The 21,596-nt window shown below is 46.1% G+C and overlaps 1 protein-coding gene and 1 long non-coding RNA gene across 3 annotated transcripts in view; one reads left to right on the forward strand and one right to left on the reverse strand.

The window, feature by feature from the left end:
• The window catches only part of LOC307202909 (transient receptor potential cation channel subfamily M member 1-like), a gene marked incomplete at its 3' end in the record, with an annotated part of 30,330 nt that extends 15,874 nt beyond the window's left edge, over positions 1-14,456 (reverse strand). The window contains exons 1-5 of one of the 2 annotated variants that reach the window (XM_079953304.1): positions 14,322-14,456; positions 11,044-11,257; positions 9,951-10,075; positions 5,946-6,117; positions 1,228-1,402 (exon numbers count right to left, since the gene is read on the reverse strand). In XM_079953304.1, coding sequence (XP_079809430.1) covers positions 1,228-1,402; positions 5,946-6,117; positions 9,951-10,075; positions 11,044-11,257; positions 14,322-14,324 — 689 coding nt within the window. In that variant the 5' untranslated portion in view covers positions 14,325-14,456. Of the gene's footprint in view, positions 1-1,223; positions 1,403-5,945; positions 6,118-9,950; positions 10,076-11,043; positions 11,258-14,321 lie in introns of those variants that run through there. The other variant, XM_079953305.1, reaches the window with a different exon arrangement.
• Positions 1-21,596, forward strand: part of LOC307203027 — a 180,261-nt gene that overhangs the window by 49,633 nt on the left and 109,032 nt on the right. The gene's annotated exons all lie outside the window — the stretch shown is intronic.

Raw genomic sequence — 21,596 nt, forward strand, 5'->3', positions numbered from 1 at the left:
ACACCACATTAGCTGAGCTGGGCATGTCCAGCAGCAAAAGTGGGCAGAGCAACAGATGTAGAGTAGGCCAGTGTTTCCCAACCTTGGGTCTCCAGCTGCTGTTGGACTACAATTCCCATCATCCCTGACCATTGGTCTTGCCAGCAAGGGATGATGGGAGTTGTAGCCCGAAAACAGCTGGACACCCAAGGTTGGGAAACACTGGAGTAGGCAACACCCCAGCCATGCAAAAGCCAGAGGTTTCATTACTCCATCCACACAAGGAATTATCGCAGCTGAAGGATGCATTCCAGCCAGGCAAAAACACTTGTGAAGGGTGTGAAGCAGGGCTAGTGAGGGGTGTGGTCTGAGGAGGGGTCTTAGCTTGGGGAAGGTCACAAGGGCTGGATAGAGAGGCTTGGAGAGCCACATTCAGCCCCTAAGCCTGAAGTTTCTTACCCCTGACAGAAAGTCCTGCAGCAAGTTCATAGAGGAGACAATATTGGAACCTTGGTCAACAGCTCAGGTTTTGCACCATGCAAATAAGACTTCCATTGTGCACTCCCTCCTCTCCTAGTCTTCACATGCACTATTTGATTTGTTTGAACATAACAGTCTGGTTTGGATGTTACACTAAACCTATCGATTAGCTCCATATGAGGAACAGTGCACAAGCCTCTAACTTCAGTACTCTCAGCTCCCCTCTCCTCATCCAGTCCAGACACAAGGAAGAGATTGGAGGTGTCCACTTCCCTGTTTAAGCTCACTGTGATGTGTTGTTATCTCCAAAGCTGAAACTGTAGTTTCTTTTAGACTGTGGTTCATCAAAAGAAGTCAAGATCAGAAATCATGGTTTAGCCATGGCTTGTTTCAATAAAGTTTAAAGTTGAAACTAAACATAATTTGTCCAAGTTTGTATGTAGCAGCAAACTGTGGTTAGGTTAAACCAGGATGCTTCCCATCTCCTCTGGCATGTGCTGGGGGAGCGGAGGCACTCAAGCTCATGGCTTGATCAAGCTTGTTTACATAGTGCTAAATAATGGTTCAGTGATAAGTGTGCATTGGGACAATGGCAAATTGTGGTTTCTCAAGAACATGGAAATAAGGTAAGCAAGAGGAAGGAGAGTGTGCCCAGGCACAACATTGTTTGTGTAGCTGGTCACAGCATGCTCTGGTGCTATGTATGAATAGGGACTCAGTCTCCTAACCACTATGTTACACTAATTCTAACATGTTAGTTATTCTTACCCTCCTTCTTCTGAGTACTTGTGTGCAAACGATAAGATGTCTGATGCTCGTCCGCTGCCATCACAGATCACAACAGGAAGTGGCGGCTCTTCACGCAGGCATTCCAAGACGATGGATATCACATTGGGACCACCTTCGACTATCAGTCCAACCACAGGGACCCCCTGCCCCAGCCCTGTAGGACAAACCAAACAGGCCATTAAACACCAAGTGAATGTTTTGAAAGAGTGGAAACTTCAGGTTCTCAATGAAGCAGGATGTCGTACAAATACCAGGGCATAAGACAAGGAGAAGCTGCTGAATAATCTGTGAAATGGCACAGTACGTTTGATGAACAGCAGAACCTGCTCGTAAAACTCAACAGAGGGCACAGCAGTTACAGTGGCATAGAAATGGCATGTGTTGGTTATGTAGACATGCCGCCTGCAAAATGACAGCCATCTAAAGGCTCTCCTAAGGAGCACTATTGGCTGTTTATTGTTAGGATGCAAATAATGGTCGGTCGGCGTTAGAGACGACAGCTGAGCACCCCTTTGCTGTCCCTGCCTCACTGTGATCTCCAGGCATAGGATGACAAAGGGAAGCCCATAGGTCACAGGATCCAGGCAAACTTGGTCACATGTCAGGAAGTTGGAGGACTAAAAGTAGAAAAATAATGATCTCGCATTTGGCATGATATGTCCTCAGGAAGTAGGTGCTTAAATTCAAAATGCTGGGGGTCAGGCAGAGTTATAAGGAGATTAGTCTCAAGATGTAGTAAAAGCTGAACAACAAAAAAGCAGAAGAAAACCCACATTCTCATTTTCATGCACATTAGACAAATGGGGGAGAGAACACTTTGAACACCATATCCCTACTTCCAAACCAGCAATACCCTTTAGACTTCCCTCTATGGAGGGGTGAGAAACCCAGTGGCCCTCCAGATGCAGTGGGATTCCGGTTGGCATCATTCCTGACTCCTGGCCATACTGGCTGATCAGAGTCCCAGGCCACATTCGCACCATACCTCTACAGCACTTCACTACCACTTTAAACTGCTGTGGCTTCCCTCAAAGAATCCTGGGAACTGTAGCTTGTTAAGGGTGCTGAGAGCTATAATTCCAAGAGCAATTTAACAACCAATCCCTCTTCCCAGTGAACTCTGGAAATTGTAGCTCTGTGAGGGGAATAGGGGTCTCCTAAGAACTCTCAGCACCCATAACAAAGAATGACTTCCATAATTCTTTGGGGGACTATTTATAGTGGTATTGTGACCCTTTAAATGTATGGTATGAATGTGACCTAGAGTGTCACAGGCTCCCCATGCCTCAACCATGGGCCAAGCATTTTGCTGCCTGAGGTGAAAGGCAGGATGGCGTTCTCTCTCTCTCTCTCTCTCTCTCTCTCTCCCCCTCTCCCTTCCACATATAGAAGCCAGCTGGAGTGGCAGCTCTGAATCTTGCATCCTGTATTGGACTTTGAGGTGGCAGGTTAGTGTAGCGGACCAGAGAGGGGCCATGTGCCATACACAGCTTCCTTCCAAGAGGAGGGCTCTGGAAGGGCTACCATCTGCTGCCCGAGGTGGACACCTCATTCTGTCTAATGATAGGGCCGGCCCTAACTAAGCAGAATCACAGGGGCGCTTTGAAGATTGTGGGGCTCAAAAGGTCAGACTGTGTAGCCTCCGGATAAGGAACTCCGACCCCCTGGGTACTCTAATGGACCCTATGCGCACAGAAGTGGTTCATGAGGCAGGTCACCAATATCCCGTTTCCACTGCTGAGCTCCATCAAATAGGCAGTCCATTCACACATAGGTTTTGTTTTGTTTCTTTAATTGCCAATGATTTTAATCAGGAAAATGAACTGCAAGAAAAGAGTTGACTCTCCCAAGTGCCACTGTTTTGCAGGAGAGATTGAAATACGTCAGAACGAAGGCTCATTCAAGATTAGACATAGTCTAACCTCTGTACAAGCTTTGAATGCTCAAAAAAATTGGGCATCCAGAGGAGCCCACAGCTTGGCTACTTTCAGCAGCTACTCTTTGTAAATCAAAAGATGACCGGAATGTATTCAGACACCTCTAATGCCACACCTTGTCTGACCCCTAGAAAGGGGCAGTTATGACTCCTGTTCTGCAAAAAGGGGATCTAAAGCCAAAATATAGTTATGAGTTTGTGGCAGCAGGTGGGTGGAAAAAAGGGTGAAAGTCCCACCTTGGCTTTTGGGCCAAGTAGGGCAAAGGATGCCAGAACCAAGTCCCCCAGGAACTGATGTGTGTCATGATCACTCAGCAATCAGAAGTTTTCCAGCTGGATGTAACCTGATAGTGGCAGCTATGCTGGGTCAGAAAGGTGGAGGAAAACTGCGCTTACTTAGTCCCCAGGGACACTCTAGGCATGCTCAGAGGCACTCTCTCACCAGCTGGCATAAGAATGATAAGAGGAGCCCTGCTGGATCAGGCCAGTGGTCCATCAATAATAATAATAATAATAATAATAATAATAATAATAATAATAATATTTATTTATACCCCCTCCATCTGGTTGGGTTTCCCCAGCCACTCTGGGCGGCTTCCAGCAGAATATTGAAATACAATTATTCATCCAGTATTAAAAGCTTCCCTAAACAGGGCTGCCTTCAGATGTCTTCTAAAAGTCAGTTGTTTATTTCTTTGGCATCTGCTGGGAGGGTGTTCCACAGGGCAGGTGCCACTACCAAGAAGGCCCTCTGCCTGGTTCTCTGTAACCTCACTTCTTTGCAGCGAGGGAACCACCAGAAGGCCCTCGGAGCTGGACCTCAGTGTCCGGGCTGAACGATGGGGGTGGAGCTGCTCCTTCAGGGATACTGGGCCGAGGCCGTTTAGGGCTTTAAAGGTCAGCACCAACACTTTGAACTGAAGGAGGTCCTCTTCGCCATCGCTATCGTCACTTGGTAGGCTCAATGTTCAGCTCTAACCCGTGTCCTGTCAGATTCAGAATGAGTTTTCTGCCACCAGTGCTCCAGCCATTTCAGTGATGGTTCCATCACCCTCAGCTCCGGGGAAAACCACGGGGCTGTCCGGGCTCCATGCAATCGGAGAGGGTGCTTCGGAGCCAGACAGTTGATAGCCCTGGTTAACTCCACATTCCAGCAGACCACCAGGGAATCAGCTGAAAGGCCATCTACTCTCTGGAAACCATTTGGATCCATTAAGTGGTGGGGGCGGACCATCCAAATCGGTCCCACCTCCCTGCAGAGGGGAAGGGTCACGGAGAAGTCCAGTTGCACCAGGAAGTGATCTGACCATGGCACTTCTTTTGTTTTGCTTTTACTTAGTGTCAGATCACCCACATCCATAGAGGTGAACACCAGGTCTAAGGCATGTTCACGACTATGAGTTGGGCCAAACTTATTCAGGGATGGCCTCATGGAGCCATGCTTTCCACGAAGTCCAACGCCCTGCTTCTGAGGATGAAGCAGGGAGTATTGTTGTTCCACAGCGCTGGTATTCAGCAGCCTGCTGCTTCTGAACAAGGAGGCTCCATAGAGTTATCATGATGAGAAGCCACAGACAGGCCTCATCTCCTCTTCCATGAATTTCTCTTATCCATTTTTTAAGATAACTCCTCACATCTTGTGGCAACAAACTCCATATTTATGTCCTGAGTCTCATTACTGTCTGTCCCAAAACGACCACCTCTCATTTTCATGGGATAAGCCACACTTCTAGTATTACAAGAGATGGAGAGAAACACCTTCCTAACCATATTTTGAGCCTGGGCTCCAGAGCAGGTTCTGAGCCTGAGCTGACAAGTCAACCTGTGTCCAGCAGATGCCTCCACCTTTCTGCCAGAATTGCCAACAAGGGAAGCAATTAGCATCCATGCACAGTTTTTAATATGGGTCTGGCAGTAGAAGGCCTGTTAGTTTTGGCATGTTTTCAGATTCAGGGCACTGATTTCACAGGCAGTGGTGTAATTCAGTGTACAAAGAACAGAGAAAGAAAGAGGACCCATTCTATTTATACAGGATATATTGCCTCAGACCACCAGTGCACCTGCACATCTACAGAAGACGGAAAGGGCTGGCAGCTGAGGCCAATAAACAAATAAATGTGCACTTACAAGTCAATACATATAACGTGTGGGTGCAACAAATGTGTGTTTACCAGCCGTGGGCGTCATATAGGCATCCATGGCAGGAAACTGGCATTTCCCATGATTCCTTGCTGCATTTGCTCAGGGTGATACACCTGCATTCACCACCACGAATACAGCCCACTCTGCCAGCCACTTTCATCACTCTTGGGTAGCGGTGGGCAAGTGCATGGGCAGGGGATGCAAAGCGGGAGTCGCCAGGACCTGCACTCTTCCGTTGTGCCCCCACAGAAACTGAGGAATGGCCTCCCAGAGGAAAGATGCCCATGCTCTTCCTGTTGGACTTCTCCCAGTAAGGTCCAGCGCTGGCCCAAGACATTTTGACATCTCAGGTGAACCACAAAATGCCCCCTCCAGGGAAGAAGGGGGAGTGAAGCTCTGCATTAAGCACAAGGTGGGGGGATAAGGATCTAAGAGTGATGCATTTCTTGGGGGGCAGATCTGCTGGCCCTGTGGATCCTGCTACCTCATTGCTGGCCTGGCCCTGGTAAGGTCTATTGATCTTCTACGGATTTTTGATAGGGAGTTATACCCATGAGGCTATTCTGCACTCAGCAGTGACCTGTTTTGTGAATGAGCCCTATATCTCTGGTCAACTTACGTGTGTTGATTTTTTGGAGTGAGATGTGTTTCTCCAGCTGGCGCCTCAGTTTCACTTCTGCCCCGTATTTGCCAAAGGTGCCATTGTCGGCCAGGATGAAGTGCGTATGGGAACTGTTGAGCACAGAGAGTTTGCTTAGTGGGTTTGACATGGTTTGATAAACTCTTGTCACCTGTCAAAAAGAAAAGGGCGTTTTTAATTTAAAAAGAAAATAGAAACAAATAAAAACTGGGTCATATTTGCACTTGCATCTGGATTCTGGGAATAGTAGCTTAAATAGTAATTTCATCTCCTTCCGGAATCTTTGGGAACTGTAATCAGGGAGCTAGAGATCTCTCAAAAACCTTGCCAAACTAGAATTCCCAGAATCCTTTGGGGAGGCAAACCATGGCAGTTATTCATTTACTTGTTTTTTTGCCCTGTAAAGTTCTCGGCCATCACACAGCACCCCCATTCTTCTATTTTCTTTCTTCTTTTGAAGTAGATTAGGCTGCCTCCCCATATCTAACACACTAAACACTCTTCCACCCGGGCTCTAAATTGCTTGGCACTTTAAAGAGGGTTTGAAGCATTTCATGTACGTTATGTCAGCAGCCCTTCCTCACTTGCAAAGTGGGCCAGCATTATTATCTTCTTATTGCAAAGGAAGGGCAGAAAGGTTCTGGATTGCTGAAGGCCTTCTTGTGAATTTGTGGCTGTGTGAGGTAAAGTTGAAGCTAAGGATCTCACTGCTCAGCCAACACTGATATAAAGCTAAATTGGTATTAAAGTGTTTACAATGTGGACCTCCCCTCTGGACACTATTTCCAGTGAAGCCACGTTCAGAAAGTGAAAGACAGCTTAGTATAAAAGGCTCCTGTCTTTGGAGTAGTAAATGGCAATCTCAGTGGCCCAGATGAACACAGCGGTACCTCTGGAACAAGATCCATTCTGGAGTCCCATTCGCAACCTGAGCAGAACGCAACCCGCATCTGCGCGCATCTTGATTCGCCGCTTCTGCGCATGCGCGTGATGGCATTTTGAGCGTCTGCGCATGCGGCGAAACATAGCCCGTTCTGTTACTTCCGGGTTGCTGCGGGACGCAACCTGAAAAGATTTAGCCCGAAGCGTCTTTAACCCGAGGTATGACTGTATACAGTCGTACCTTGGTTGACGAACGCCTTAGCAGTCAAACATTTGGGTTCCCAAACACCACAAACCCAGAAGAGAGTGTTCTGGTTTGTGAACATTCTTTTGGAAGCTGAATGTCTGATGGGGCTTCTGTGGCTACCGATTGAGTGCAGGAAGCTCCTGCAGCCAATCGGAAGCTGCGCCTTGGAAGCTGAACGTTTTGGAAGTAGAACGGACTTCGTTCAGCTTCCAAGGTGCGATTGTAGCTGTCAGCCACTGGGTAGCTCTTCATTCTGTCTGGAGTGCAAAGGGGAAGAGTGAAGTTGGAGGCAGACGTTTGCTAGCTGCAGCTTGTCATACAGGCATAAGAAAAATGCAGCTGTTGAATTCTCCTCTTCTATCCCAGCTATCCAAGCCACAAGACTCCAAACACTAAGATTTACTGATACTAATATTTGCATTCTGCTTTTTTCTGCACACAAGAGACCTAATACTAAAGGACTAGATGAATGAGATCCAGCCATACTCAGACTTGCACCTGCCCTGCTCCTCTGGCACAGCGGCAAGGAGGAGATTGCTTTCATACTAAGCAGTGTCCCGTTTATGTACGAAAAACTCAGGGAAACTGTGGTTACTTTAAATGTGGATTTGACAATGCATAATATCATTGTTGCATGTGTTTGTGCATAAACCTATTCTGTCCCACTGCCGAATTAATCTGCATCCCCCCCCCCTCCTCAAACTTCCACGAATATTTGCATATTCATACACTATATACTTTGGAATATTTATTTCCTTTCAAAATAAACATTACTTTAAAAACAGATTAAACTTTAAAGATGTGTTTCAAATTGCATTTTTATACATTTAGAGACGAGAACACTGTCCAGAGATGTGCAAAATCTGAATGCTAAGGCATATTCTGATCCACGCATTTGATTGCAAGTGGAAACGCCTGAGCCCTCCCTTGAGGAGTGGGGAGCTGGGCAGTTGGGGCTCGTCCCATACCCTCATTCATTCCTCAGATGAAAATAGGGACATTTCTCACTCCCCCCCCAGCTGATCCTCCTTGATCTCCCATTTTTGTCCACGCTCCCTACAGAGCATTTCCACCCCGCCTTCAGCAACAGGGCACAGCACACCCACCTGCCACCATCCCGAGAAAACCCCTTAATCCTGGTTTTATTTTTTTCTTTGGTAGATTTACAAAAAGAAAAGCACACACCAATAAATAAATTTTAGAAAGGGGGAAATATTAGATGCGGCTGCACAAAGCATTAAAAACAACAACAAGACCCCTTGTGCTCTGCTCCTCCTTGTTTCCCACCCAGGGGGGCCCTGCCCCTCAGAGCTGGCATGTTGCATGGGGCTGGGCCTCTGGGGTGGCGACCTCTCTTCCTCCTCACCCGCTCTCCAGCAGCCTCTGTGAGCTGTCCAAGGGAGGAGGCCGGCAGCAGCCATGGAGAGGCTACAGGATGCTCCCTCCCTGGCAGCTGCCCCCCCCAGTCGTTCCGGAGAAGTGCCGGCTCCTCGTCCTCCCTGAGCTTGGTGGCGGCGGTGGCACTAGTGAAGGAAATGGGATCAAATCAAAAGCCGGGGTAGCTTTTGTAATTCTGGGACTGTCCCTGGAAAATCGCGACACTTGGAGATATGTCATTCATGTAACACTAAACCAGGGCTGGGAATCCTTGGACCTTGGGGCCAAATGCAGGGCTTCCCCCCAGCCTCTCTGCTTGACTTGCGGGGGGGGGGGGGGAGGCTCTCTCCAGGCTCTGAAGCCATGGCCAACACCAGCCCTGCTTTGCAACTGGCTGGAAGGATGATGCTTCTCACCTGGCTGGAGGGAGGATAAAGAGGGATCTGCAAGAGTGTGTAGAAAACAGCTTGCTGCACAAAGGCAAAATTCACAGTAATTGCTCTGCTCACTTTCGCACTTGGCCCTGACCACTGCTGGCAGCTGGCCCTCGGAAGGCTGCACAGAACAAAATCTTGCCCTTAGGCTAGAAAAAGTTGGGCCCTCCCCCTCATGCTAAGAGATTATCATCGGTCATTGAGGTCTTCCACCGAGGGTCTTCTGCTGGTTCCCTTCCTGCGAGAAGCGAAGTTACAGGAAACCAGGCAGAAGGCCTTCTCAGTAGTGGCACCCTCCCTGTGGAACACCCTTCAGATGTCAAGGAAATAAAGAACTACACAGATTTTAGAAGACATATGAAGGCCGCACTGTATCGGGAAGTTTTTAATGTTTGATGTTTTACTATGTTTTTATGTATGATGTAAGCCACACAGAGATGCTGGGGAAACCCAGTCAGATGAGCAGGGTATACATAATAAAATAAATAATAATAATAATAATAATAATAATAATAATAATAATAATTGTTATTTAGCACTACATTCAGCCTGAGATAAAGGTGGCTAAAGGCAAAGAGAAAACGAACGATTTAACAGTCAACCCCCTTTCCCAGGGAACTTTGGGAACTGGAGTTCTCCACAGGGGAATGGGGGGGAGGGTCCCCTAACAACTCTTAGCACCCGTAATAAACTTCAGTGCTTTACATGTATTGTGTGAATGTGGCCTGTGAGAAGGGCCTCCAAAGCTCTGTGAAGCTTGCCTCCTTTTAAATGAATGGACATGGTGCTGCATATCTCTAAGCTGGGGAAAGCTTCACCTGTTGATTTCTGCCTGTAACATGGTTGACAAAAGAATGCACAAAAAGTGGCAACCACCATCCTCTCCCTTCCTTCAAAACTCCTGCCCTGACCTTTGGATGCAGTGCTGCATAACCCTTTAATGCATTATCTGATTTGCTGATAAGAATCAAGGGATCCCAGCAAATCAAAGGCAGTGAGAGCAAGAGAATCTGGCAAAAATCCACAGAATGTGTGGGAACTTACATCTTTCCCAATCAGATCCTCCTTGTTTTCCACAATGCCCCATGGAGCAATTCCTATGGCACAGATGCGTCCTCTGGACTTGGAAGAGTGATCTTTCAAGGCATCTCCAACGTGGCGAATGACACCTACAGGAGAGAGGGAGAGAGAGCCTTCTCCAGTAAAAACACCCCCTTCATTTCTCATTTATTAAGATACTCCAGGGAGCACTAGCTATGAATCTGGAAGAGACACATAAACCTGGGCCCTTACTTTACCGGTACCATGTTCCTCAGTGTTTTCAGGAAGGTTGCTTAAAAGGTTTTAAATGCACCAAATCTTTAGAAAGAATTGAGCACTTTAGGCTTCCCCCCAGCAAAAGTGAGTCTTGACTCATTCTCAATGAAAGTGATGGAACTTATTAACTGGGACTGAGTCCCATTCCATTTCAGTTGTGTGCATGGATGGGCATGCCAGAGTCACAGCTCAATAAAAGTCTGTTCTCACAGCCCCCCTCCCAGCCTCCCTCTATCACACGCATGCACAGGAGCACAATAAACTCTGCCTTATCAAACAACCAGTGTTGGCAGTCTGGGTTCCACTGGCCAGGTTCTTCACATAACTTGCAAGGTTATGACTTTTCTTCCCCCTTTGTATGTGACACTCCACTTTTTGCCCTGACTCAGTCTGTTTTGAGGTGGTTTAGTATTTTAAAACTCAAAAGTTGGCAATAAGAAGATCCACATGGACAAAGGTTTAATATAAAAATTCACAGGATGTCATTGTTTCGTTTTGTTCTATGAGGTGTCCCACGCAAAACTGAAAATGGTATAAAAATGTCTTGTTACTGTGTTGTCTGTTGAACCTTGACTATCGGCTGTTGGAAACAGACAGGGTTCTTAAACGGGGATTTATACAGCTCTCTGGCAAGGCTCCTAGCACAGGCCAAGGGTGGAGAGGAAACATGAAAACAACACAGTTACAGCCCCTTGGATTAAATCCCTGCTCATCTCCCCCCCACCCCCCAGCAAGAAAACATTACGTTGGGGTCAGGCTAATAGTTTTCATCAGCCAAAGGTCAGCATACAAGTAAGCAGGCCAGCAGTGCACTTCTCACCTGTACTGACTCCCCCGGTGAAGATCCAAGCCCCTGTGGTCATGGCGGCCTTGATGAGGCCCTTCCCAAAGACTTGCTTCAGCTTGGGTTGCAGCTCGAAGTTCTGCAGTCCCCCGTGGATGGATATGAGGAGCTTGGGGAGTTCCAGCTGCCAGTCTTTCACCATCAGGTGGAGCAGCGAGTCTGGCTTTGTGTCATATGACACTCGGATGTACTGCAAGGCAGGTGGACACAAACAGCTTAGCAGCTGGGATCAGCTTACTTAAAGGATCTCTTTACTCCATCCATGCCTGCTCTTTGTAAGTGCCACTTAACGTCTGCAAGAAATTTATCCTTCAGTGTGGCAGCACTGTCAACTCTGGAACTCCCTGTCCACTGATATTAGGCAGGTGCCTTTGCTGTCTTGCTCTCGGCGCCTGCTAAAAACCTCTTGGCCAGACATGTAGTTTTATTATGTATATTTGTTGCAAAACTGCTGGTTTTACTTACATTTTGATAAATGTTATGTATATTTGTTTTCTGAGCTGTGATTTTAATAGTCTCTTAAAAGAATATTTCATGTCGTTTTATGTAAACCACTTAGAGGGTTTTGTTGATTAAGCAGTATATATGTATCAGATGCTCCACAGTCAGATCCAAAGTTCACCAAGTTTAGCTTCCCATACTGGCCAAGCAGGTGCACACAAAGGAAACCCACAAGGCAGTACATGAAGGCAATGACCCTCTCCATAGGCACCCACTCCATGGGGCCTGAGGGGGCCAGAGCCCCCTCAAAATAATTTAAGAAAATTATTACCGTAAATTTCGCTCTATAACACGCAGATTTTTTCTCCTAAAAAGTAAGGGGAAATGTCTGTGCGTGTTATTGAGCGAATGTGTGGTCCCTGGAGCTGACTCGCCGGAGCGCAGGGGCAAAAATAGGCAAAAATCAGGCAAAAATAAGATCGGGCGGGCGGGCGGAGGGAAGGCAGAAGCTGCTGCTTTCCTGCATTCTGCCTCAGAGTCTTACTGCCCACCCGCTTCTGTAGCTGCGTTTGCTCAAACTCAACAAAGAGCAGGGAATCCCCTGCCCTCCTGGCAAGCAGAGGGTTAAGGAAAGGATCGAGTCCTTCCTTCTAATTCTTTCCTAGTCACACTGCGAGCAGGCTCCAGCCCACCACCTCCTCCTCCTCTCCTGCTCTAGGGACTCGCAGGCAGCCGAAAAACATGCAGGTGGGAGAGAGAGAGAGAGGGCTGGCTGGGGGGGGGACTTTTGCCTTCCTTTCCTCCCCCCACCCCGTTAAACTCCTCCCCTGCATTCTTAGCCAGCTGCTTCTCCGCACACCCCTCTTGGGCTTCTTGTCCCTTCTGTGTTTTTCCTTCCCTCCCCATTTAAAACGTGGTGACAAAGCACAGATCCACATGGATCCTCAGGATTTTTGCACTGGGCTACTCCAAACTCACTGTCAGATATTAAAAATCTTTATAAAATAGAGAATTAAATACATACAGAATGTTAAATTTTCAGTTTTTAAATATTACTACTAGTTTAGTACTGTATTTCTATATTACTATAGTACTGTATTAGTTATTTTCAAATACTTAAATATTTTTAGGGTGCAAGACCCAATTAAAGCCCGTTATTTACATACAGTATTACAGTATTTACATACAGTATTAGGCATACTGTATTAACTTTATTAACTGTATTAAAGCATTAACTTTGAGATATTATTTTTATTTAATGAACCCTCAGCCTTATTCAAAGTAAGCTTAAATTAGCTATTTCACTTATTAATCAAAGTGCTATTACTGTGCGACAGCAATATTTTATGTTTTATTCTTTTAATGATAGTTTAGGATTTATTTAAATATCATTTCAGTCTTTTCAGAGCTATATATTCACTGCTCTGTAATAGTCTATAAGCATAATTGTTACTGTAAATTAAATTAGCTTTTTACGAAAATACCGTGCGTGTTTATGTTTTGTTTCTTTTTTCAAAGCCAAAAAGTGTTTCAGGCTTGTCGAGTTTCCCGGAGTGTGGAGTTATAGAGAGTCGAGTTTTCGGGGTTCTAATGTTGATCATATGACTCTAAAATACTTTTAAAAAACTTTAAAACTCACTAATTTTCATCTAAAATTTAGAAAACTTCCCGGGGCAGGACCCCGGTATGGGCCCCCCCAATATTTTTTATAAGTCGGCGCCCCTGACCCTCTCCTGATGTTTCTCCCCAACATCTAGCATTTGGAGGTACACTCCCTCTGAATATGGAGGTTTTGCCAGCTAATGCAACTAACAGCTATTGATCGATCACTCAGTTCCCTTTTAAAGCCATCAGAGTCACTGGCCAGCAGCACAGTGTCTCACAGAAAGGAAAGTATGTGTTGTATGAATAAATATTTTCTATTGTCTATCCTAAATCCACTGCTGTTCTTTTTTATTTGATGGCCCCAAGCATAATGCAATGCAGAGTTTCATGATAGGTTTTAGCTGAGATTCTGGCATTGCAGGGGGTTGGACAAGATGACCCCTGGGGTCCCTTCCAGTTCTACAATTCCATGATCATTCTAAGATACTGCTACTCTGCACATGCGCAGGCGAATCAGAGTGACACAGCAAAGGTAGCAAAGACAGGCTTGCAAATCAATAATGCAACATAAACAACAAGGCGTCTTGTGGCACCATAAAAGACCAAGCTAATGTTTCAAGAGTAAGAGGGGGAGGGGGAGGAGCTCAGCTCTCTTCCAAAGACACAAGGTGTCTTTGCCCAGTCTAAACAAAAGGTGGACTATGGGGGACAGGACTGTGCCATTTTGATGATACACTTGATAGCTTTAACAACAGCAAAAACGCATCTCTAAATCCAGATGTAAGGAAGAAGGGGTTAATCGACCCTTTCCCCTCCATTTGCTATATGGAGGATTCCCCTATCCTTGCTTACTGGGAAGCCTCCTCATTTGCAACTCAATAGCACATTTTATCTTCACTGCTTTACAAATGTCAGCAGTCTTAACATTTTGGGCTTCCCTCAATGTGGTCTAGTTGCCAAAGGAAGAATCCACTTTCCCAAACTCACTTTAAACAAAAACTGGAATCTGGTCATTGTCTAGTAGTATAGGTAGTAGTAGTAATAGTAATAGTAATAATATCATCTATCTATTTATTTTTTATACCCTGCCCATCTGGCTGGGTTTCCCCAGCCACTCTAAGGACATTCCCCTTGCCAGGCTTCGGAATCTACCCCTCTCTTCACTGGGCTATATTGTCTCTATTGGTGAAACAGAGGATACCACATACCATGGACTTGTTGGTGTGCCCTCCACCTTGGAACTCAAGATTTCCATAGGCATCAGTTGGGAGTGCCTGGGTGTGCTTACTGACAAACCACTTCTCAGGCTGAGTATCCACCTGCTTCGTTGCGTCTTCTTCATTCTTGTTCGCAGTTATACTCGGAGGAATTGGAGTGTGTTGTGTCAGAAGCTGGCCACAGCAGCACCTGAGGGCAAAGAGCGACTGTGAGCCTGCAGCCAGCAGCTGACTTAAAAATCTAATAGGGATGTTGCCCCTTGTGGTGCAGGACAGGGACTTAGTTGATTACAGGAGTTTTAGTAGATTAATTAATGGATTGATTTTGCATATATTTTCATGCAAGTAAAAAGCAAAGGCTTGCTTCCTTTGCTTTGGGGTGCTGTACATGGCTTGCAACATCTTAGAATGGATATTCCCTCCTGAATGAGAAAGGGAGAGAATACCTCTTTTAAGACAGTGCTTTCCATCTGCAGTTTTAATGCCGAGTGGGGGAATCCTGACACCTGACTAATCAGGGCACTTTTTCAGGCATTCAAGTTTGGGTTTTGGTTTTTTTTAAAGAAAGATGAAGCAAATCAGACCCTGAGGAGGGAATAAAAATCACGTATCAGAGCATGTTTTGGGGCCAAAATGGTATGCTCATCTTCTGCCAAGTTCCATGCAGCACTGCACACCCGAGCAGATGCACAGAAAACTGTCAGATCTGCTTATACCATCTAGAAGTCTGCCCTTTCTCTCTCAGTTATAAGGTGCCATGGAAGGTTTTCAGCTGGGGCTCCAAGAAGCCAGACTCCAGCATCTTTCCTTCTGAATCACTGGCAGCCTGAGCTCTCTGCTTCAAGGGTACCTGGAGGCTGCAGAACCAGCCTGCCTGAGCAGCCTGTCAGCTGACCTCGAGGGCCAGTCACAGTTTACCCTAGTCAAGAGCAAGTTGCCTAAACCTCTGAACACTGCCACAACATTTTAATTATGTAGGATGCTGTCTAAATACCGATTTTTAAAAATAAAATAGCCCCCTGCACCTTCTAGCTGCCTTAGAAATTGCCCCCTGCATGTCTTTTAATGTGACCTGCTTTTTGCCCTCTTGCCCTCTACTCCTGCCTTGGTACACAATATCTGCCTGTTTGGACCAGCTTCCTCCTTTCCCCCCCTTGCACTGACTCCAGCTCCCCCCTGATCCTGGAGCCCAGCTGCCTGGACCCTGATCCTGGCTGACACGCCCTAGTTGTTTCTGAGCAATGAAAGTGACCGCCTCAAATTCTGGGGAGGGAGAGCACCTGCCCCCCCATTTCCCCATGAGGGCTGCTCCTCCTGCTGCTGACAAAAGATTGCTTGTTTGGTGCGCAAAACCAACATGCAGAAGCAGAAGATGGGTCACCTGGTAGCATCTTTGCTGTTGGCAATTATGTAGATACACTCCCTCTTGAAAAAGGTTTTTTCTATCCAAGCTTTTTGACCCTAAGGAGGCAAGGAAGAAAAACATAATTTGATGTCACATGGCAGATAGTGATGTCTACCTGAAAAAAGGATGTATTTCAAGAGTAGTTTACAAAAATGCAGCACATCTTAAGAGCATCTGTTGTGGTGGCTTTTCCCTACCTCCTATTAACCAGAAGCCGAGGGGCTCCAAAGATCAAGTGTAGTCTCAAACGGTGTGTCCTTGCCATAGCTGTCATCTTTTCCCTTTTCTTGCAAGGAATCCTATTCGGAATAAGGGAATTTTCCTCAAAAAAGGGGAAAGTTGACAGCTATGGTCCTTGCATGTGTGAAACTGGGCCCCTTTGATGGGTTGTCCTGACACATGGTAGTAGGTTTGGTTAAATGTGAAATAACAATGATTGAAGGAAGTCAAACAAACCACCCCCCTCCCCAGAAAAAAGAACTACAAATACAAAAGAAAAACAAAAGCAGCATAGTATATCTTGACAAGACTTAAACCAGCTAAGCAGAGTGCTTAACTTCAAGACTGTTAGGAAAGTCAAATTTTACATTGTACTGTGGAGACGGAGTCCTGCATTAAGTTCTACTACTACAAGTAGGTTGGGTTAAGTTAGGTGAATTCAATTTATACATTGCTTCCCACTTTAAAAAAAGTCTGGAACCATTTTACAACCAAAGTATTTTTTAAAAAACACTCAGTAAGAATCACATAAGCAGTATGTAAGCAAAACAGCAACGAGATTTAGCAGTGCAGTGTCATATCATTGGTGCTGCTCAAATGCCTAGGAAATGTCTTTGTTAGCACCAGAATTATAATAAAATTATGATAACATTGGTGCTAGGTGGGCCTCCCTGGGAAGAGCATTCCATCAACCGGGTGAGGTGGGGGCTACTGCAGAGAAGACCTGTTTTCTCATTGTCCCCCTCTGGGCCTCCCTCAATGGGGGCATGCAGAGAAAGTCCTCAGGATCCAGGCAGAATCCTATGGGGTATATTATACAGCAGGTACATCTAGCAGCCAACTAGGAATACAAGACACTGCCTTATATACCAGGCCAGATTATTTGTCTAACTAATGCATATCCTCCAACATTTCTCCGATGAAAATAGGGACGGCCAATTCCATAATGATAATTTTACTATTTATACCCCACACATCTTACTGGGTTGCCCCAGCCACTCTGGGCAGCTTCCAACATATTTTAAAACATAACAAAACATTAAAAATTTTAAAAAACTTCCCTATACAAGATTGCCTTCAGACGGCTTGGGGGTCAGATAACTCCATACCCTCCAACATTTATCCACTGAAAATAGGGACATCCTAAGGAAAAGTGAGGGACGCGGGTGGCGCTGTGGGTTAAACCACAGAGCCTAGGACTTGCCGATCAGAAGGTTGGCAGTTCGAATCCCCGTGACGGGGTGAGCTCCCATTTCTCAGTCCCTGCTCCTGCCCACCTAGCAGTTCGAAAGCACATCAAAGTGCAAGTAGATAAATAGGTACCGCTCTGGCGGGAAGGTAAATGGCGTTTCCGTGCTTCTCTGGTTTCACCAGAAGCGGCTTAGTCCTGCTGGCCACATGACCTGGAAGCTGTACCCCGGCTCCCTCGGCCAATAAAGCAAGTTGAGCGCCGCAACCCCAGAGTCAGTCACGACTGGACCTAATGGTCAGGGGTCCCTTGACCTTTACCTTTAAGGAAAAGTAGGACATTCTGGAATCAAAACAGAAACTGGGATGATGTCTGTAAATCTGGGACTGTCCCTGGAAAATAGGGACCCTTGGAGGGTCTGCTAATGTATTGCTTTCTCTGATAAATAAATAAATAAATAAATAAATAAATAAATAAATAAATTTTATTTATATCCCGCCCTCCCCAGCCGAAGTTGGGCTCAGGGCGGCTAACAATAATCAAATAATCAAACAATCAAATAGTCACACATTTAAAATATTTCATTATAAAAATTAATTAAAATCAAATTAATGGCAACCGATTAAGCAAAATTCTGTGCAGGTTGCCAGAGGAGGGAGTCAGGCTGTGCCCTGACCAAAGGCCTGGTGGAACAACTCTGTCTTGCAGGCCCTGCGGAAAGATGTCAGGTCCCGCAGGGCCCTAGTCTCTTGTGACAGAGCGTTCCACCAGATTGGAGCCGCAGCCGAGAAGGCCCTGGCTCTAGTTGAGGCCAGCCTAACCTCTCTGAGGCCTGGGACCTTGAGGATGTTATTATTTGCAGACCGTAGGTTTCTCTGTGGGGCATACCAGGAGAGGCGGTCCCGTAGGTACGAGGGTCCTAGGCCGTATAGGGCTTTAAAGGTTAAAACCAGCACCTTAAACCTGATCCTGTACTTCACCAGGAGCCAGTGCAGCTGGTATAGTACTGGATGAATGTGATCTCGCAGCGAAGACCCCATAAGGAGTCTCGCCGCGGCATTCTGCACCCGCTGGAGTTTCTGGGCCAGTCTCAAGGGCAGCCCCACGTAGAGCGAGTTACAATAATCCAGTCTGGAGGTGACCGTCGCATGGATCACAGTGGCTAGGTCAGGGCGAGAGAGATAAGGCAGAAGCTCCCCCTGAGTCCTAGGAGAGGGCAGAAAAGGCTCTTGCCTTTTCCATTGCCTGCTTGTCTGAGTCTTCTAATTGGAATAGCAGGGTTGAATGTGGGGGCTTCTGCACACAAAGCATGGCCTCTGGCACCGAGCTATACAGTACTGGCTGCTGACAAATAGACCTACAGCTGGAATCAAAGCAAACCCATAGAGCAGCCTCTGCCAAACTGTGCCCTCCAGCCTGGACCAGCTGGGGTTAATGGAGTTGTACAGGTATAAATGGACAATTCTCCCAATGGAGAGATGTAGTGCCCCCAAGGGCCAGTATTGGGACCTGCACATTTTAACTTGTTCATAAATGATCTAAAGTTAAGGGGTGAGCAAGTGAGGTGGCCAGGTTTGCAGATGGTACTAAATTGTCCAGGGTGGTTAAAACAAAAGAGAGATCTCTCTAAACTGAGACCTCTCTAAACTGAGAAGACCTCTCTAAACTGAGAGAATGGGCAGTAAAATGGCAAATGCAATTCAGTGAACCAGGAGCAAGATTTGGGGCCATAGTCAACAAAGATGTTAAACCAGTGCGCACCATGGATAATTTTGGCTATTAACTTGCACAGAAGAAGGAAGAAAGGGCATGTCCCCAGATTCCAGTAATCCAAACCATTCACTATCCCAAACTAGGATTCCTTGTTCTGTGTTTTCCCAAATGGTGATGTTTCTAAACCCAGGTGCTTGGGAGCACTTCTGGGAACAAAAGTAGCCCAGGCGAGGTGGTCACAGGTAGCAAAAGCAGAATGTATAGGTAGCTTCTGTTCTGAGTGTGGGGGTCCACCTTCTGTTCATAAAGAAATATCATTGTCCTCTCACTGTCTGGGATAGATAAGACATTTACACATGATGTGGTATAGAAATATAATTTTCTCCTTTCTGGGCAGCAGGAAAGAGGTTTTACTGCCCCAGAATAATTTTGGAAGGTTTATCAATGACTAAAATATCTCTGAATCTATTACCTGAAGACTATGGCATGTGAATGGGGTGGGGTGGAAATGGGATGGGATTTTCTGGGCCCAGAAGACTGTATATGTAGATTGGGTCCTCCTACAGTTATCAAAGGTGGCTCAAATATGCATAAAATGGATATCACATACAAATTTGAACCCTCTTTTCCAGGTGCAGACAGTGTCAAAAATCAAGCAGGGGTCACACACAGGTAACGAGAGGCCCAAAGACAGAAAATCAACAGGTAAATCATTCCCCATAATTATAGCTCCATACATATCATTCCAAAAAGCTTACTCTGCTTATTATCTGCCGGTGAAGAGGTCCTTTTGGAACTCTTTACAGTCTCTTTTAACAAAGCTGTTAAAAATACATCCAGTGCTGACCACAAAATCTCCTCCAGTGCCGACCTTAAACCATGCAAAGATCTCAAGTTTCGTGATTTGCCAACTAGTTGTGTTTCTGGAAGTCTTTCACCAGCTGATATTAGGCTGGCGATACGAACGTTCCATGCAAGGCTATGCCTGGTGTTTCAAATAGAGGACTGTCAAAAGTGATTTAAAATTTACAGCAATTCTGCTCAGATGCTCAAGCTTGGATAAATTCAAGATCTAAATGCAGACATACCTTGTTTTATTGTGCTTTGCAGATAATGCTCCTCACAAGGACACGGGTGCAGCTGCAGCAGCCCAGCCTCCCACACCCCGACTGCCGCCCCTCTTCTGGCCATGGGAGTGGAGCTGGCCAGGGCTGGAGCCGGGCTCCCCCCTCCCCCTCTGCAGCCAGGGTGGCCTGGCTTAACAGACTGCCCTGTCTTGGAAATACAATGTCTGGATGCCCTGGGAAACAACTTTCTCACTTTACTGTGATATTTGCTATACTGTATTGTGGTGGTCTGAAACCAAACCCTCAATATCTCTGAGGTATGTCTGCAGTTTAAAAGCAACCTTGTGTTGCTTTGTTGTGGGTATTTAGGAATACTTCATAATAAATATATCATTCCCCCCCTTTCTTCATTTTTGAGCAAAAAGGATTTGAAATACCCACTCAGCTCACTGGATGTCCTTGGGCCAGTCACTATCTCCTAGCCTAACCTACCTCACAGGCCTGTTGTGAGGACAAAATGGGAAAGGGAGAGGAAGAGGTCCACCTTTACATAATAACAACAAAAACCTATAAACACTTGTGTTTATACCAGCAGCATTCACCCACCCTTGAGAACCCCCTTATGGGGCGTAGCGCAGGGGATGCACATTTCCCCCCGAATATATTTCCCCTTTTAAAAGAAGCATTCCTACATTGGAGAACTGCATCACAAAATTTGGAAAAATTCAAATGTTAAAGAACAGCTGTTTTGGTGTGCATTTTGGTTTGGGAAGGGTGATTTAGGTAGGTCCACATCAACAAGCAAAGCCAACTAATTTCTTCCCATGGCTGGTACCTGCCTACTGCATATTCCTCATGATAATGAGAAGACAAAAGCAGGTGCAATAAATCGCTGGAAGGAAAAGCTAACCAACATATGTACAGTAGGCCTTTGGAGTTTCACTGCTGTAGGAGGCTTAATCCTCTTACCAAAAGCTTGATTACAATCCACTGAAAACACTGTAGTGAAAACATACACAGTCTTAGAGAAATGGCATCTTCTTGGTTTGGCTTCACCTCTACACAGTAGTGGGATGCCCAGGGGATGTTCTGCAAGATGAAGTCTTCTTGGGCTCTCCAGGAAGACGGCTAGCCATAGCTCCCTGGATGTTTGGGGAAACTAAGTATCCTTCCAGCAGGAGCCTTTGCATGAAGGAACACGGAAAGGATTATGACAGATTTATGGCAGTGTTCAGGGTCTTACCCTGCTCAACAGGAGAGGAAAAGATGTAGCACAGCCAGCAAGGTCACTATCAACCACGACACCAAATTTTACACCAAAGTTTAAGCCACTTTGGAAGTGCATCTCGGGTCAGTGGTTAACAATGGACTGTCCTCTTGTGTCAGCATCACCATCATCGTGCAGCTCCCAAGAGGATGCAACTGGAACCTCTTTTGTTGAATTTCTTGCTAGCTGGCTGTTTTCGATGTACATGAAGCTTTCCTTGGGGTGCCATGTAAAGGCTAGGGAATAACTGCTCGCTTGGATGATGCAGGAGGCTAGGAGGACAAACTCACATGGGGTGGTCCCTTCCCTTCCAGAATTAAAAGCAAGCCAGCGTTCGAGGATCTGCATGGTTCTGACACCAGCTGCCTGCCACTTTGTGCCTCCTGCCTCCTCCACCTCCTGCCCC

The sequence above is a fragment of the Podarcis cretensis genome, assembly GCF_951804945.1.
Source record: "Podarcis cretensis genome assembly, chromosome: 14".
Classification (NCBI taxonomy): Eukaryota; Metazoa; Chordata; class Lepidosauria; order Squamata; family Lacertidae; genus Podarcis; species Podarcis cretensis.